Below are 18,031 nucleotides of genomic sequence, written 5' to 3'. Positions count from 1 at the left end.
AATGCCACCATAACTGTCTTGGGGCAGTGCCAACAGGGGACAGCCAGAGTGGGCTGGAACTATGATGAGTGGGGGAGGGGAGAGAGAGACAAGGGGGGAGCTCTGCAAGGGTGGTGGGAGGAAGGGAACCCTGCTAGGGTGGAGGGGATGGATGGGTGGAGGGGATGGATCGTTGGGGGGGCGGGGGGGAGGTGGGAGAGAACTCTGCTGGGAGTGTGATTGATGGCAGGATAGTATGGAGGAAACTCTGCAGAAGGGCTGGCAAGCAGGGAGGGAGATAGGCAACTCTGCAGACGGGCGATCGGCCGTGGGGGGAGGGGAGGGGTGTCCCCAATGTCTGTGCCCTTATCACACTCATTAATCACTTTTTGCACTATCAGTTAATTTGTTTTGTTTTGAATGCCATGCACATTCAGACACAGACTTGAGTTTTCTCTTTTATTCGCTATGCAGAGTAAAGGGTGGGCTCGGCCAATTCATGGCAGGAAATCACCAACTCTGCCTTTACCTCCCAGGGCTGAAGGTATGGACACCCGGACAGATATTTTCACGATTTACGACCTCGTCCCACCCGACTTTCAGCGAGGCGAGGTCGTAAGGTCACGTGGGAGACAAAAAAAATCAGGTTTACACCCAGTTTTCGTCCGCCCGCCGTCCGATCAAACTGGCAGAATCATCTTTGCACCCAGAAAGGGCGCAAAGCTGCTTAACGGGCCCCGATGCTATCGTCTGGGCTCATTTGCCTTTACTACCTTGTGAGTCGAAGTTCTCCTCAGACAGGGCACCATGTCTGGATAATCAGAGGCCATTGGAGGCAGTGCGCAGCTGACAAGTGGGGAGCTCCGTCAGGGTGGGTGGAATTCTGCTGGAAGTGTGATGGATGGCAATCAGGGAGGGAGGAAACTCTGCAAACAGGGGCGTTCGGCAGTGGCGCCGGGGAGCGGCTGGGCATGTCCAGGGAACAACCGGAAGTCTATTGTGGAGGGTCCCTAATGTTCATGGAATTGGTGGGGGGGGGGGCGGGGCTGCCACAAGTGGTCTCCCAATATACTGAGAGATCGGGATATCTGAATAATACCCCCCTCCCCCGCCCCAGCCTACCTTACTTTACCTTGAGCTCAGCAACCGGCTTTCCTAGCGAGCCAAGGCTTCATCACAAAATTTGGCGTTTTTCTTTCATTATTATGATACTACTCAGGTGTGGGTGTTGCATACTGGAGTCGTGAGCAATATCGTCAAAGGGTGGCAGTTATCCTCCGGTTAGCTATAGGGACTAGCACAGCAAACTGCTGCAGATGAAGGCATTATAACTACTGTCAGATTACCAGGTACTGATCAACATGATACATTGCACATGGTCACACACAAGTTGAACATCAAGTGAATGGAATGCCTTTCAGTTGCGATATATCTCAGACTTGACAATGACCTCCTTTATGCCGGAGTAGAAAGCGTAGTGGAAGATGTTGCAAATATTGCCGGCTCCAGCCTGGCAGTAGCCAGGCACAAGAAATAATTGCCCAAAATCACCTTCACAGCCACATCCTTGCCTTGCTCTAATGGACCAGTTATGGGTGCAACAGGTGACACATTTCAATGAAGACAATCTTAATAAAGCAGAGACATTTGATGCACTATTCCTCGCCAAGGTCAAAGCAGAAGTGCTCCTTCAACACCATGAATTTATTTTCTGTCATGCTGTAGTACAAAGGAGATGTATACTATTGACCCAAATTAGAGAGCAAGTGATTCTTGCAGATTCCTTGAAGTTAGGATAAAGTCCTTCAGTTCGTGCCACATCACTCTCTGCAGGCTACAGCCAATTTAAATAACACTGATAACTACCAAACATGTATAACTGCAACAAGTCAATTGAAAATCAGTAATAAACTTGTAATCAAGTGTCTGATGATCCTTCTAAATAGCTGAGTGCTCTTCCTGCTACTGAGGACATGCATAGCTATGCAAGGTTAAAAGAGCATTAGCTCAAGTATTGAGCTCCAAATTGACAGTGCTGCCATCAGATCAGTTGTTGATGTCACTATATGCCTATACAACATGTCCAGCAGATGCTTCCTGCATGTGCATTAAAATAGTACCCAGTGTGGATAGGACAAGTATGTGCCATGAACAGAAAACATTTGAAACTAAACACTAATTTTTTTTGTTTACTTTATTGCAATCCAATCAAGTCAAATTAAAGCCAATTCAGAGTCCCAACAAGTTGGAACATTCCTGATCCAAGCTGACAAGACAGGGTTCTCACCTCTTGTCTTGGGCTTGATCTACATGACCCAAGCTGATTGGAGTAAGTGTAGCTCCTCCTCCAAGGCTTGATCTAATTTGCATCTTAGCCAAAAGGCCGAGATGCTGCTTTAAAAAATTGCTTCAAATGAAGCTGAAATGTAACCTAATGACTTCAACCAAGTGCAGCATGTTGATACTACACTTGATCTTAGCCAAAAGGCCGAGAAGTTTGCATGATGGGAGCTAAGAACATAAGAAATAGGAGCAGGAGTAGGCCATCTAGCCCTTCAAGCCTGCCCCGCCATTCAATAACATCATGGCTAATCTGAAGTGGATCAGTTCCACTTTCCTGCTATCTTCCCATAACTCTTAATTTCCTTGTCTGTCAAAAACCTATCTACCCGTGACTTAAATATATCTAGTGAGGTAGCCTCCACCACTTCAACAGGCAGAGAATCCCAGAGATTCACCACCCTATGAGTGAAGAAGTTCCTCAACTCTGATCTAAACTGCCCCCCCCCACCCCTTATCTTGAGGCTGTGCCCTCTAGTCCTGCTATCCTTTCTAAGCGGGAAGAATTTTTCTACCTCTATCCTATCCATCCCTTTCATTATCTTATACAAAGATGTACCAAGAAACTAAACACTAATATTGCTGGAAAAGAAAGCACAAAGGAATTGAATTTTTATGGTGAGCTCATAAGAAAGTTTCCCTTATAAGAAAATGGACATTCATTTTTATGTGAAAGTTACAATTATGAAAATATGTTATACTTGGATCAGTTGTGTATGATACAAAGGAAACAATTTCAGACAGGTATTAATAAAATATTTTATTGGAATTCATTACTATATTCATTTGATAAAACTGTTTTACAGAAATGGAGTTACTCCAATGGGCATCTGCATTGTGCTGTTTATTTGCAAATATTGGTCCAAAATACTGTACTTTGAATAGTGTCTATAGTGGGAAAATAAAACAGGTATTTGCAAATAATAGGATGCCATCAAAAGGCTGGTGCAATATCTATATTTTGCTGAACAGAGCCATCACAACATACTCAACATAGTACCTGTGTTTTAAGAGTGGTAATATGAAATATTTTCATCTCTTTTCCTAGAAACACATTATTTCAGGAAAATGGTGTTATGATTTTCATAATCTATTTTCTATTCATGTGTTTTATGGTTACTGCAGTAATAAATCATTAGAGGATAAATACTTAATAGTAGGAGTTGGTTAAGCTAAGTTGGCTGGACAGCTGGTTCAAGATGCAGAGCAACGTTAACAATGCAGGTTTAATTACCGTACTGGCTAAGGTTATTCATAAAGGCCCGCCTTCTCAACCTTGCCCTTTGCCTGAGGTGTGGTGATCCTCAAGTTAAATCACCGCCAGTTTATGGTCATCTGGGACTATGGTGACTTTAACTTACCTTTTATTTAATAGTATACTGGCACACTGACAAACCTAATTTCAACATGGCATAAACATTGCTTTGTACTGATTGGATAACTATGAATATCAACAGAAAATGGTAAATGCATATTTTCTAGTTTCAAAAGTTACTGCATTGATAAAGTTTAGCAATTTCAGCAAAATGAAATTTAAGAATTGGTAAAAGTAAAAATTTAGGCATGTAATACAATAGGATTGATATTTTGATGGTCAAGATTCTTGCAATTTGCTTTAATGGCCATACAACTATTTAAGTAACTGCTCACTGAATACAGGGTACTGCAAGTACTGGCAAGGTCTCAAATAATTAAACTGATCTAAGAATTAAATACATTTTTTTACCCATTGAAACTAACTCTGGTATGCATTCTTTAAACAGTATTGTGTATTTGTATACTGTACTCAGCATCAGAACACAGGCGGGTTAAGATAAAGCAACTGGGAAAGTTCTTCAATAAGTAAAAATGAGTTGAGTTCTCACAATCCTATGCAAAACTACATACATATTGTTCTGATGAAAAATTGAGATGATTACAGATTGAAAGCTATTAACTATTTCTACCGACACAGATGCTGCCCAACCTGCTGAGTATTTCCAGCATTTTTTTTTATGATGTATGTGTTGCTCTTCATACATTGTATGTTCTGGATTGTTACAGTACAGCTCTTCTAACTGGTGAAAATACTAACCATCCTTACTTTAACTTATTTAATGTCTTTACTAACTCATTTTAAATCATTAATGCTGGAAATAAAACTGAACAAAATTGTGACAGTCGGTGAAAAAATTGAACTAGAAGGTATCTATGAGGGCTTTGTTTAAAACTATCAATAGAAGCAACATTGCTGAGAGGTGAAACCAAAGAACATATCTTCAATTGCATTTGCTCAGAGGTCAACAGAATTACTACTTCTATTTTGCAATTTCCACTTAACATTTTACCTTACCTTATGGCCACACCTTGAAAATGCAATTGAATAAGAAATGCATTAGCTACAGCAATAATGCAATTTTATTCTGAAGCCAGATTTTACTTTTAAATTGTTTCTTTTACTTTTTAGACTATTACCAAGCTGCTGGCAGAGAGGAACAAACTTGTACTTAAATTTTGTCAGATAGTACTTTCATGAAAAACACTTTAAACTTCTTTGGAGAAGACAGATAGCTATCAAAGTTTGGCATCAAACAAAAGTAATGCTAGTTTTGTAATTTCATAAGAATTTTGCAAAATATTTTTATAAATACAAGACACTGCAGACAAAATGATCTCATTTTGTTAGCAACACTTTTTGTTTAAAGAATGTTTCACAGCCTGTGTGAGTGGAATGGCAGCAAATCATTTCGAATTTTAACAAAATAAGTATAAAACTTGAGCAATTAAAATGTGAAGGTAACATTTGGATTCAACTCTGCATCTAAAATTTTAACTTTGTTTTTCCTGAAGGACTTCCAGTATACCTGTGGCGCATAACTGTTAACCGGAAGTCCATCGGACTAAGGTGGATAGTGGTGATCCAATATTCTGCATAATATGGAAGTGACTATTTGAGGGGGAAAATACATCCATGGGACAATTATTATTTTCTACCGATGCTAACATAAAGTAAACAAAGCTAAAATAACATCTCTTGTAATTCCTCACACACTAAATTATCCAACTTTACTGTTATTTGGTGAGAATAGATGGGGGTACAATCATGTGCCATTTTAATACAATTTCTAGCAGCCAGCTAAAAAAGTTTTGCCAGAGGCTTGGAAACATATCACGTCTGCTCATCTTTCTTAGGAGAGTGAGAGACTCTAGAAAGAAAAATAAAGGGGCAAACTAATCAGAGGTAACGAATCTGCACCGAGGCTCAGGTTTAGTTATTCAGATTGCAACAAAAGACTAAAGGAAACAATCTATTCTGTGCAAGACCAACGTTGGAGCCCAGTCCCACTAGAGCAGAAACATGTCCCTCTTTATAGCAAGGCACAAATATTCCAGAGAGGTCAGGATGAACAGTAAATCTGAATAAATCCCTCTTTGTTTAGTCAGTGATGTTGTATGGGTTTACATTATTGTTCAGATAGTCAACCTAGTGTTAGTATTAATCACTTTCAAATTAACTATATAGAAAGCAAACTAATTGCAAAAGAAATCTTCAATTGTTTGTACAAATAAAAGTTTGTACTTTTTTTCCAAGTGTGGGAGAAAAAGGGGTAACAGCCAACAGTTTTAAATCTAAATTTAGGGTTACTCCTCACAGGAAAATGACAATTCTCCCAGAATATTTAGGAACACTCTAGCACTGGCACATTGGTTTATTCGAACTACTGTCTTAAAATTAATAGCACTGTTATCTTCAGGAATCCTTGTTGCCACAGGAAACTACGAAGATTTATACCTATCAATAAAAAAGTTACAACTACGGCTACAGCACAGTGTGATTGTGCTAATGATGCTGCAAACATTCTATACCAAGATATTACATTACGCCTGTACTTGTTTACATTTAACTGTAGATCTTTGTCCCTAGTATGTTTTTGGATATATGTCTTCATATACAATAAATTGTCTTCACATGTCCAATAAATTTCAGGTAAATAGAAATTCTGTATAATCATGTGTGTGTCAAGGCCTTAAAATGGGTATTTTCTTAAAAGTTCAGTTTTTTTTAATAGTGGCTGGATGTTTTTAGTAAAAAGGGCTATATATTTCAAAACAATGTCACCCAGAAATAGGCAGTCTTCAGGTCATCAACATACATTTGACAATATATAAAATTTAGTGTTACATGCATGGTACTCACTAGTGCAAGACTGGGAAAGCTCCTGCACATACAGAAAATGCCCAATCACCAATTGATATTATACTGTACTTAACATACAATGTAAGTAATCAGAAAATACACATTAGTGATTGATACCTATTCTTATTGTTCATGGTGCAGTTTATTCTATTGTATTCTTTGTCATAGTATGGGAACTAAATTATACTGTAACATTTGATCGAAGTATTTCACAAATGGCACACTTTACTCTACATGACTTTGAATTAATGTCAGTATGTTGAGATTCAAAGTCAGCAAATAGGTTTCATGAGAATACAAAGATGTAAATCTTGAGTTATCAATATAGTCCTAAAATATATTCTCGAAACACCCTCCAGCCTGTGTGTTTCTAAGTTTATGAAGATTGAGGATGGGTTCATTCTGTTTGTCCATCATGATGGACAGACATGGGTGTCAAATGCTTGCAAGCAAATTACATGATTTGCATGGCTGAAACAAAGTTATGTTTTGTCACATGAGGCATTGTTAATTTTCATAAGAGTCATTGGTGAAAGGTTTGAGGAACTAAGGATGTATGTATTAATAGTTTTGCCAAGTTGGTACTTACTTTGGCATGATGCAAAGCCAGATTATTAAAACAGACCCTAGTCTTTTTTTTTCCAAAGATAAATCTGATACGTACATCATTCATTTCATTATCAATAGACTTTTAAAATGATTCTATACAGGAAACAAAGTTGAATGAACATATAAATTAATTATATGCATACTGACAAATTGTTTCCTTAAGAATAATGGCAGCTAACAAGATTTAAATTACAGTAACCACAAAGCCAAGTAGCATGAAATAATGCTAACGCTGAGTCAGTCATCAATTCAAATGCAGTATTTTGAGCATTGCACATTTATAATGTGACAAAGTTGTTTCAATAAAATCACAGCAATTAATGGATTCCATCTAATTCAAAATGCAGTGATTTCCTCTTGTCCAACTTTCATCATAAAACTTGCAAAGGTATCTAGCGAAAATAATTTCACACAAAATATTCAACAAGCACAATGCCCATTGAAAACTAAGAGTTCATTAACATTCTGACAGCAAACATGTGAAAATACAAAGAGATGGTTCTACAGAACAGTTACCCAATGTGCTACAGTGAGTAAGAGTGTGTGCGCGTAGAGAAATGTGTCAGCATAGAGGCAATGGGGAGGGTGGCCCCTCATTAAATAACTGAAAATTATTAAATGGAGGAAACAAATTGGCTTGGTAGGCAGTGGGAAGCTAGGTATGTGGGCACAGCAGTACCTAAATTCCAGGCAAGGATACTTCGCATACATATGCCACCTTGATAACTGAAGCAGTTAGCAAAAAAATGTCATGCATCAGATTTTCTTTCTTCTTTGACTTTACTCCTTTTGCCAATTTAAATGGATAATTCTTTATTTCATTGCACATTTCTGGTTGCCCAAAAAATTGCTGAAATAATTTGGAATTCCTGAAGTTGATTTAAAAAGAAAAAGGCACTATTAGAGTACGACGGTCTCCAGAGTCATTCAGATTGTCCAGACTTCTGAGTAACTCCTCTTCCTTTCCAGTTTTATATTCTACAATCTGTTATTACAGAAGTCAATATTTCCTTTCTCAACTGTTTTTTGGTGGAAAGCCATTTAGTGATTTTGAATGTGCAGGCTTTCTGGCTACAAAAAAGACACAATCATAAAGGTATTTTAACATGGATTGGTCATTTTCTGTGTACGTTGATGGAACAGAGCTCTTTTCCACCTGCAATAGAAAACAACAAATTAATTTTATCACAGTTCAGAATTATTTCTGAAATTAATGCTAAAAAAATTTCTTTCAGACGGGCAAAATATTTAAGACTTTAAATAAAAACTGAAAATTCACCATTTTATTTCTCTGTAGAAAAGCTAATATTTGTCTTTTTTCTTTTCACATGATTCTATATGCATCTTTTCTTAAACATGTAATTTTCCAGAAGATTGGAAGCTATTTATTTACACAAAAATGGGTTCTGTTGCATGCTGTTCGTGGCTTTTATTTTTTCTAATATAAATTAGCCTCCCTCAATTGTTTTTGTTGACTATTTCTTATTTTACTTTTTGGATATCTGGTTTTATAATTTTTCTTCCTCATTATTTTAGCTCTTATGCCCAACATTTATTTCCAATCTTATTTGATCAAATTTTATTCTGCATGGAAAAAGGCTGTTTTCATCTCCTATACAAAAGAAACACTAGTTCTCAGCACTTTCTGCTAGACCCATCATTCTTGATACCTTTCCCAAGTTTGTGATATCTGAAAAGTAGAAATGAAAGATTGATATTATACTCAAGAGCACAATTACAGTAATAACACATTAAATTTCTAGACACTAATAATTTAAACCAAAGTTTGAAAATACTCCAAACACAAAAATAAAGTAGATGGTTTAATTTTTCTTCATGGACATTTTGAAGAATAGTAGTCAGATTCAATAAGGCCAGAGATTCATGATAATTAATTCATTAAAAGGTAATAAACATATAGTATATTTTCCACTGATGATCTTTGAAGCAAAAAGCAGAAATTTATTCAAGCATGTTTCTGGAGAAAAACAGGATTAATTAATAAGGCAAGGGATAATCAAGACCAGCACAAAAAATTGTGCATGCTTATAATGCCAAAAAGCTTTCTCTTCAAAAAAATTCCTATCCTCCCCTAAACATAGGGATAAATATTGTGATGGAGGAAATATTAAGATGTTTGGCCAAATTAAAGGCTGCTAAGTGATGCAAGAGAAGGAACAGCAGAGACTCTAACCATCCTTTTCCAATCCTTGCCATCTATAGGCAGGGTGCTGGTGGAAAAAAGGACAGGTAATATTGTGCACCAACTTCTTGATGCAAACATTTTTGCATATTTTGTACCTAATTATCTTCACAAGTTCCAGGCTGACTCCCTTTGAACGTTCTCCATAGACTCATGGATATCAAGATGACAAACTGGTAAATATCTTCAAACTAGTTATCAGAAGCTCTTAAATTTAAATCAGTTATCTGGTGGGAACATGATGGCATATTGATATTTGTCAGGCTAATTTTTTGGGGACATGTTCAAATCCCATCATTGGAGCTGGTGGAATTTGAAATTCAATTAACAAAAACCTGGAATTGAAAACTAGTCTCAAGAATGCTGACAATGGACAGCATTTTGCACTGTGTTTGTACAGAATGCTGGCTGGTGTGGGAAATTCGGAGTGTAGCTTTCCAGCTTCACGGCTGAGTTTTCTTTCAGATTCTCTGGGCATTTGTGCACAGAAAATTTGGGGGTGTGGTTTCCGCTGTCATGCTGGCAGGACATAGCTTGATACAGCCAGCAACTCTGGCCCTACAGAGATTGGGTGCCACCTTTAAATCTGAGTTAAAACAAAACTCTCAGACACAGGGGAAATTCCCTACAAGCACTGAGGCAGCAGCCCCCAGCCACCCACCTAAAAAAACAGGGCTCCCAGAAGGCTCCTGGTGCTGCCAACTGTGAGGCTGGCAATGCCAGACAGTGCATTGCCAGGGTATATCTTTCTTCCTCTGGGGATTATACTTTGCGTCCCTGGCAGATTCCCTCGACTGCTTCTCATTTTTCATTATCTGTTGTAAATCTTGCTGAGATGAGAACCCCTTTAATTATGTTTAATTTTATTTAAGTACATTTAAATGAGGCAGGAGCCTACGTCACTGGCAAGCAGCAGGGAAAATCGGAAAATGAGACCTCACCAGTGATAATCTCATTTCCAACCCTCGCGAGATGTGAGCAACTGCCTCACAGTGCCAGGAACCCAGGTTCTATTCTGGGTAGATGGTGAGGTGTTTTCACTGCTGGAAGAATCTTGAACAAGGGGACATAGCTGCAAGATAAAGGGTCAGTCATTTAAAACTAAGGTGCATTGAAATTTCATCTCACAGAGGGTGGTGAATCTTTGGAATTCTCTGCCCCAAAGGGTGGTGGAGGCTGGATCACTAGAAGCATTTAAAGTGGAGGAGAATAAATATTTGATAGATCAAAGATTAGAGAATTATGGAAAATTGCACAGAAAAGGAATTGAGGCCAGCATAGATCAGTCATGATCGTACTGAATGACTTGAAGGCAGCCTACTCCTGTTTCTATTTCTTGTGTTGTGTTCTATACTCTTCAGAGGTCTTAATTATCTCCTTGGAAACATCTTGGAGGTTAGACTCAATAATGTGCCCATTTTTCCAATTCACTGGAATTCCCAACTAATCTAAATAAAAAACATCAGAACTTAAAAAAGGGCATAAATCAGTACACAATTACAGCTCAAGAAACCATAAATTTCATACTGTTTTTCTTTAAGTATGAAAATTAAAGTTTCACCTATCATTCACGCACATTAATCATACATGGGTGGCATGGTGGCACAATGTTTACCACTGCTGCCTCATAACACTAGGGACTTGGATTCAATTCCGACCTTGGGCGACTGTAGAGTTTGTGCAATCTCCCTGTGTCTGCATGGGTTTCCTCTGGGTGCTCTAGTTTCCTCCTACAGTGCAACAATGTACAGGTTAGGTGGATCGGCCATGCTAAATTGCCCCTTAATGTCCAAAGGCGTGTAGGTCAGGGGGATTAGTGGGGTTAATGTGTTTGGGGTACGGGATAGGCTTGGGCGAGGTGTTCTTTCAGAGAATCAGTACAGACTCCATGGTGCCGAATAGCTTCCTTCTGCACTGTACGGATTCTACATCTTTAAGAATTTTAATTGGGGAAACTTGCCACTTTGGTTGATTTGGGTTAAGCCATGGAGGAATTTAAAACTAAGACAGAGATTTGAAATTTCAGCTGTTGGCAGGGTGGGAAAAATTCTAACTGTGGGTCATTGCCGTTTAACAAAAATAGAGGCAACATGAAAAAGGAATAAATGGGATTGTGTCAGAATGGATGCAAAGTTGGTTTAATGGCAGGAAGCAGATAGTAATAGTGAACAACTATTCTTTGGAGTGGAGGATGGAGTTCCTCAGGGGTTGGTACCAGGACCATTGCTTTTCAAGATATATTAATGCTTTGGTGGACAGGGCACAGTTGCAAAATTTGCAAGATGACAAAAATCTTGGAACTATAGTGAACTCCGAGGATAGTGGCAAGACTTCAAAGGGATACAGGCAGGGTGGTGGAATAAGCATACATGCAGCAGATAAAATTTAATGTAGACTAATATGAAGTGATAGACTTTGGGTGGCCCGGAGGTACATGTGTACAAAACTTCGAAGGTGCCAGGGTAGTTTGAGTGGGTAACAAGGCATGTGGAATCCTGGGCTTCATAATTAGAATATAATAGTAAGGAAGTTATGAAAGCCTTTATACAATACTAATTTAGTTTGAATTGGAGTTCTGTGTCCAATTCTTGGACAAACTGTGTCCAAACTTTAGGAAGGATCTCAAGGCTTTAGAGAAAATGAAGAAAAGATTTACGAAAATAGTTCCAGGGATAAGGCACGTGAATTATCTGGATAGATTAGAGCAGTCGTACCTGTTCTCCTTTTAGAAAAGACTGAGAAGAAATTTGATGGAGACGTTCAAAATTAGAGTAAAGAGTAGAAAATGTTCTCATTTTGAAAGCAAAAAAAAACAGAGCACCGCAATTCAAGGTGAACTGCAATAGGTGACATGAGGAATTTTTTTTTGATGCAAGTGGTTACAATTTGGAATGCACTGTCTGGGAGTGTGGTGGAAGCAGATTTAATCATCGCTTGCAAAGAGATTTGGATAAGCACCTAAAGAGAGAGGAAAAAAAGGTGTGTTATGGAAAAAGTGCAGGGGAGTGAGACTAGCTGAGTTTTTCTTGCAAAACTGGCACAGACATGATGGGCTGGAATGACCTCCTTGTGAGAGTAACTATTCTATGATTCTATAAAGCCAAGTACAAAGAGATTTTTGAACAAGTTGGAGTTTATGAAAGATGGCAATGGGAGATCAGCATGGGAAAATTGGAATGACTGAGTTTTAATGTGTCAAGAGTTCAAGAATCCAATGCCATACTCACATCCAGACAAAGGATCCTTCATTGTTACAACTCCACCATACTTTCTGATTTGATATTTTTGACCACTATTGATGTGATGCTCATGAGGGCTGAAACCTTATTCGCTTCTGTCAGTAGCATATCTATGTTGTAATTTTGGGACCATACAAATTTATGCTATATCGTGAAAGTGTGATACTTCACATCAACAGATGTGCACTTTTGGCATGTGTCTACTATAACCATCTAAGGAATTGTGGTCACAATGCACATTAAATTCATTGTTATAACTTCGTAGTCCAGATGGCACTAAGATTTCTATTTCAACTGCTGAATGAAGCACTTTGAGTGGAAATAGCTTGCAAATCGGGTAAAAGATAGTATTAACCTGTCAAGGTCATTTACTAATACTGTTCTAAATCTTCAACAAATGTGCTACATATTTTCAGTCTTTTAAAGTTTTGGCAGGAGATAAGGTCAGCTGTCACAACTGTAGAGGCATTTAGCTTATTTTCATGCATGCAACATGCTCTTTGTGCCATGCATTGAAATTTTTGCCCTGGGCTCTCTGTTCATATTGTAATGTTTATTTTTGCCTGTATGTTTATATAGCAACTACAGAAGTTGTTATCTCCTCGGAATAGTACTAAATGAACAAGTAAACACGTCAGTAGCATTTAATTGTATTCTAATAAAGATAACACTATTTTAACTTTTTTTAAGCAGTTGATACCAAATACTGACTAGAAATAAAATACACAAATTAACAAAGTCTATGGGACTACTTAATTTAGCACATATAAAGAGGCTTTGCTCCAAATTCAACAGCAAAGAATATAGTCTTTTCGCTAGGTAAAATGAAGTACTGAATGCGGTGCTAGCACCAAATACATCTTTAGACAAACTCTGACATGTGCCAATGTGCTTTGCCACATTTATCCCTCATATGTTGAGGATATCTAATCTAAAAGGATTAAGTGATATACTGACAAGTTAATAATGTGGATTGATCAATAATTGTTCATCACAATGGCCTCTTCTATTTATAATAATGTTTATGGTCAAGGCTCTTACCTCAATTTTGAATCCATATTGAAGTATGCAATGCCTGATATCTTCATAACTCAGTTCTATTGACTTTTCGTTTGCCATATTCTCAAAATGATACAGCAATGGACCTAGGAGAAATTAGTTTAGGTTAGGTGGTCGTGTCAACCCATTCAATTTATAAGTTTACAATTGATTAAGATTACTCAGAGGACCAGACACATGCAAAGGAGTTGTGCATAAAGTGATTCATAAAGGAGTCCCTTCCTAATTTGGGCTTCAAATCATTCAAAATGATCATGATTTCTGTTATCAAGATTGAAGAAATACATTGAGTTTTGTTCCATTGTTTCCTTATCGTATGTTGGGAATTATTTGGAATAAATTGTAATTCATTTCTTTGAAAAAGTTGAAGCAGAATTGATACCATAATCCCCAGATTAATAACCTATTTTACAATAAACTAAGTTACTACAATCCTCCCTGTTCACTGCTGCTAAAATGAGTTATTCAGCTTTATCCTCTAAATACAGGATTTTGAATGGCCATGAGACATAAAACATTGTTGCACAACCATTTAATCAGTTATATTCTGAAGCTGCTTCTTAGCATTCATAAAGTCTTTCTCACCCCTGAATTCTATTTAGAAGTGCAGAACAGTTGCAATATTTTGTTTACTCTAGAATGCACTACCTAGAACACCTTTTAAGTTTTGAATTTGATCATATATTATCATAACACTAATTGGTGGTTCTCATGGTAATAAAGCTTCTATGTGTTATTTTGATCCTGTGATGTCCATGTACTTTGGAGGAATATAGCTGCCTTTTTTAGGTAACCTGGATGCAGTGGTCAGTTGTAGGAGGAATGTCAAGAAAAAAGGATGTACTGGGCTCAGAGGTGACATCAGAAAATCTGTAATTTTGACCTGAATGATCTGTGAGCATGGAAGACCTGAAAAATGTCTCAAAAGATTATGGACGTGTGGGCCAGTCATCCAATTCTAACATTTGCAGCATATAAATGATATTTAACATAACAGTTGAACAGCAATGAAAATACACATATGTTTTAAGATTTTTGTTAAATATATGCTGCACAATGAACTATGTTAAACATGTATTGAAAAACAATGCTGTAACAATGTTGTCTACATACTATTTTTATATGATAGACCACATTGTAACAGAAACTGTGAAATTATTATGGTTTCCCATTTTCACAACTCATTTAAGCTGTTTATTTCCAGTTAAATTTAAAGAAGCAGGATTGCACAGAACCCTTTTCTTACAAATAGATATTGCTGGGAACTCTATATTGAAGCCTGCACCTATCTTCTTTAACTGCGTCACTTGCAAATTCCATTCAGCTTCTCAAAGTTTAGGACTGCAGATAGGAGGCAAACCTTTCAAAAATTTTGACCTATTCAAGTCACTAAGACTTTTATGTGAACTTTAATACAATACTGTCTTTGGAGTTCCATTCCTGAATTTTAAAGTGTCCTACAATTCTAAAACTTTCTAAGATTTGCTTTTGATACTACAAGAATTGAGGAACAATGCAAGTCTTGGTATTCAATATGTTTATTCATACTTTGAAATACCTTTTCTTATTGCATATTGCAGATTAGAAAACAAATCTAAACTTGAGGCCCCTTATGGTTCCGTATGCCAAAAATGCTTGATACCCCTAATTGGTACGTGTATTTTGTTCACAAACAGTTTAAACTATGCACTTTTGAAATAAAATATGAAGTTCCCCGCAGAGCACAGTAATAGGATATTGCTGTTATTATCCTCATGAATGACCTGAATGAATGAAGATATTGTGGCAAAGGTCTACAAGTTTCCAGATGAAATGAAGGTTTGTGAGAGTGAGGATGTGAAAAAACTACTTTGAGTGGATCACCATACAGTGGGGAAATGGTGCATGATTGGTAAATGGCATCTAACTTTGATAAATGTAGTGCTGTGCATGTGGGTAGAGCCAATGCCAAGCATACATACACCTTACAGAGTACAGAACTGAAATCTGTTGAAAGAAAACAAAAGATGCTCAATTGTCTTTGCTTCATAATCCTGTGAAATGATAATCAAACAAGACAGCAGGCTGTATTGCCTGGATGGTTCAATATTAATCAAAATACAATATTTTCATTGTATTACTTTGGATGCCTTCACTTAGAATACAACACCCAATTTGGAAGCTTTGGTAATGGTTCGAAAGAGGGCTAACTGACTGATACCCAACTTATACCACCTCAATTACCTAATTCCAAAGCTCAGCAGAAAGCTGAATCATTCTTCTGTTGCCTTGCCCTCTGCGCCTACTTTTTTTCACCTTCAGAATTCTCAGGCCATCTGGAGCTCTCCCTATGATGTCTTACTCTCTGTAGATCCTCTCATTGGGAACTGCCACCTTAACATTGATCATTTCAATTTCTTCAACCTACTCCTCCTAGCCCTGAACTTACAGCTCTCTATTCTCTCAAATTCATTATCATCAAACCTATTGATAAGGGCATCATTGTTGATGTTTGGTGAGCTGGCCTCTACCTCATTCCTTTGACTCCTTTAATTTTTTTCTAAAAAGGTGCCATTATGGTGCCAAGTATGGGCTTCAGCTGTGTTTTTTGTAGGATTCTTTGTTCTAGTCCTATTCAGATGCTGCCCCTCAGCGCTATTGTCTAGAACACTGATGAATGCATCAGTATTGCTTCCTCCTCTAGCTCAGAACTGATCATGGTATCGATTTTGCCTTAAATTTTCCCTTCTCCCTTGTCTTCACATAGCTTAACTCCAATTCCTCCTTTCCTCAACTTTTATATCTCTATTACTGGGCACAACTACCATCTGCTGACATCCATAACTACCTTGATTATACATCCTCCCAACCTGCTTCCCACCTTCAGCTGGTGCAAACTCGAGAGACTTCACCTCATAAGACCACAAAAGTTAGCAGAATTAGGCCATTCAACCCATCAAATCTGTTCCAACATTCAATCACGGCTGATAAGTTTCTCAACCTCATTCTCCTGCTTTTTCATGTAACCTTTGATCTTTTAAGATAAGAAAATCTTATGATTCAGCACTTTATAACTTTCTGAACTCAAAATTAAGTTCAACAATTATAGACCTGAACCACTCCCCCATTTGATCAAGCAGCAGTTCCTGGTAATGATGTTGCTGTCATTTGCAGCTCATTTAGAGCCATCTCTTACTTCTTTATTTGTTCCTTTACCACCTATTTTTGCTTTGCACTCTCATGCCTTTCGTATATTGAATCACTCCTGTCTGCCATCCTATCAAAGAGATTCCATTTTGTTCTTTCCTTGCTTCTGTACTTGTTCAATCTGTTACATCTCTAGTTGTGACGAAAGTCACAGACCTAAACACCAACTGTTTCCCTCTGTGCTGCCTGTTTCCAGCATTTTCTGTTCACCTTAAAAAGTAAAGGGTGATCTGATAGGGCTGTTTAAAATGATTAAAAGGGCAAGATTGTATTTATAATGACAGATTTCAAATAAATAGGTTTAGGGTCATATGCACAAGTTGCACATGGGTGGAAGTGGATCAGATATTAGGATATTCTTCTTTTCCTACAGCACTGTAGACCTATTTAACAAGTTACTGTCTTGAGTTGAGTATGGATTTGTTGCATACATTCAAAGAGCTGGATGTGTTCATGGCTGAACTGTGGATGATGGTGTATAAAGGATGAGATAGTAAGCAATAAATATCATGGTCATTGTCGTTTTCTGAACTAGCTTTGATTAAATGGGTTGGAGGGATATTTTGCTATCAGACTTGACCAATTTGTAAAACGTTTTGCCTCCCCCAGGGGATTTCATGGGTCCTGTGGAATGGGCATAGTGTGAATAATGAAGTTAAAAGGAATCACAACCATGTGGAGCAAGTTCAATGGATGAGCTAGTGGTTTCCTGTCCACCATTTCTGCACGTTTATACTATCGGATACATTAGGCTACTCGAACGTACATAGCATTATTCACACTGACTTTCAGGTTTACAAGCGAAGAGAGCCGATAGCAGAGAAAGATAGAGGAGAGAAAAGCAGGAAGAAAACAACAGGTAGAGACATATTATTCTCAGGACAGGCCCATATTAATTATATCACAACAAATGCTCTAGATAATTCAGTTCTAATTTTGATGCTTTATTTGAAACTTTTACATTTTTCTAGTTTTTCAGAAATTTTGCATTTTTGCCTTGACATTTAAAAATGCCTTAATTACTATTTTACTTCTCAGATCCACCATGTTACAACAAATGTTGAAAAATAATGAAATAGTGCTTAATTGGAAATTAGGATTTTATTGGTTTGCTTTCATATTTGCTTCAAAGGTTGTGAACATTTGGGCTTGTGCCATTTCAGCCTAGAAATAGTTTTAGTCTTGTTTTTTGTTTCACATTTTTTTGTTTTTACTATAGTCTCATAAGAAACATTGATC

At 37.5% G+C, this 18,031-nt stretch overlaps 1 protein-coding gene and 1 non-coding gene across 6 annotated transcripts in view; both read right to left on the bottom strand.

Annotated features, from left to right (window-relative positions):
- Positions 1–2,286: 2,286 nt before the first annotated feature.
- On the bottom strand, positions 2,287–2,479 carry LOC145343637 (U2 spliceosomal RNA). Its single transcript, XR_013886767.1, has one exon. It is a non-coding gene; the product is annotated as a U2 spliceosomal RNA (small nuclear RNA).
- Positions 2,480–3,064: 585 nt separating this feature from the next.
- carnmt1 (carnosine N-methyltransferase 1) overlaps positions 3,065–18,031 on the bottom strand; it is a 34,285-nt gene continuing 19,318 nt past the window's right edge. The window contains exons 7-9 of one of the 5 annotated variants that reach the window (XM_080188909.1): positions 13,589–13,692; positions 10,967–11,038; positions 3,065–8,261 (exon numbers count right to left, since the gene is read on the bottom strand). In XM_080188909.1, coding sequence (XP_080045035.1) covers positions 8,121–8,261; positions 10,967–11,038; positions 13,589–13,692 — 317 coding nt within the window. In that variant the 3' untranslated portion in view covers positions 3,065–8,120. Of the gene's footprint in view, positions 10,381–10,966; positions 11,039–13,586; positions 13,693–18,031 lie in introns of those variants that run through there. The other 4 variants (XM_080188912.1, XM_080188910.1, XM_080188911.1 and 1 more) reach the window with 4 other exon arrangements.

Source organism: Carcharhinus amblyrhynchos, chromosome 5 (assembly GCF_965287045.1).
Source record: "Carcharhinus amblyrhynchos chromosome 5, sCarAmb.v2.hapA, whole genome shotgun sequence".
Taxonomy (NCBI): domain Eukaryota; kingdom Metazoa; phylum Chordata; class Chondrichthyes; order Carcharhiniformes; family Carcharhinidae; genus Carcharhinus; species Carcharhinus amblyrhynchos.
This window is presented reverse-complemented; position numbering and strand designations above follow the sequence as displayed.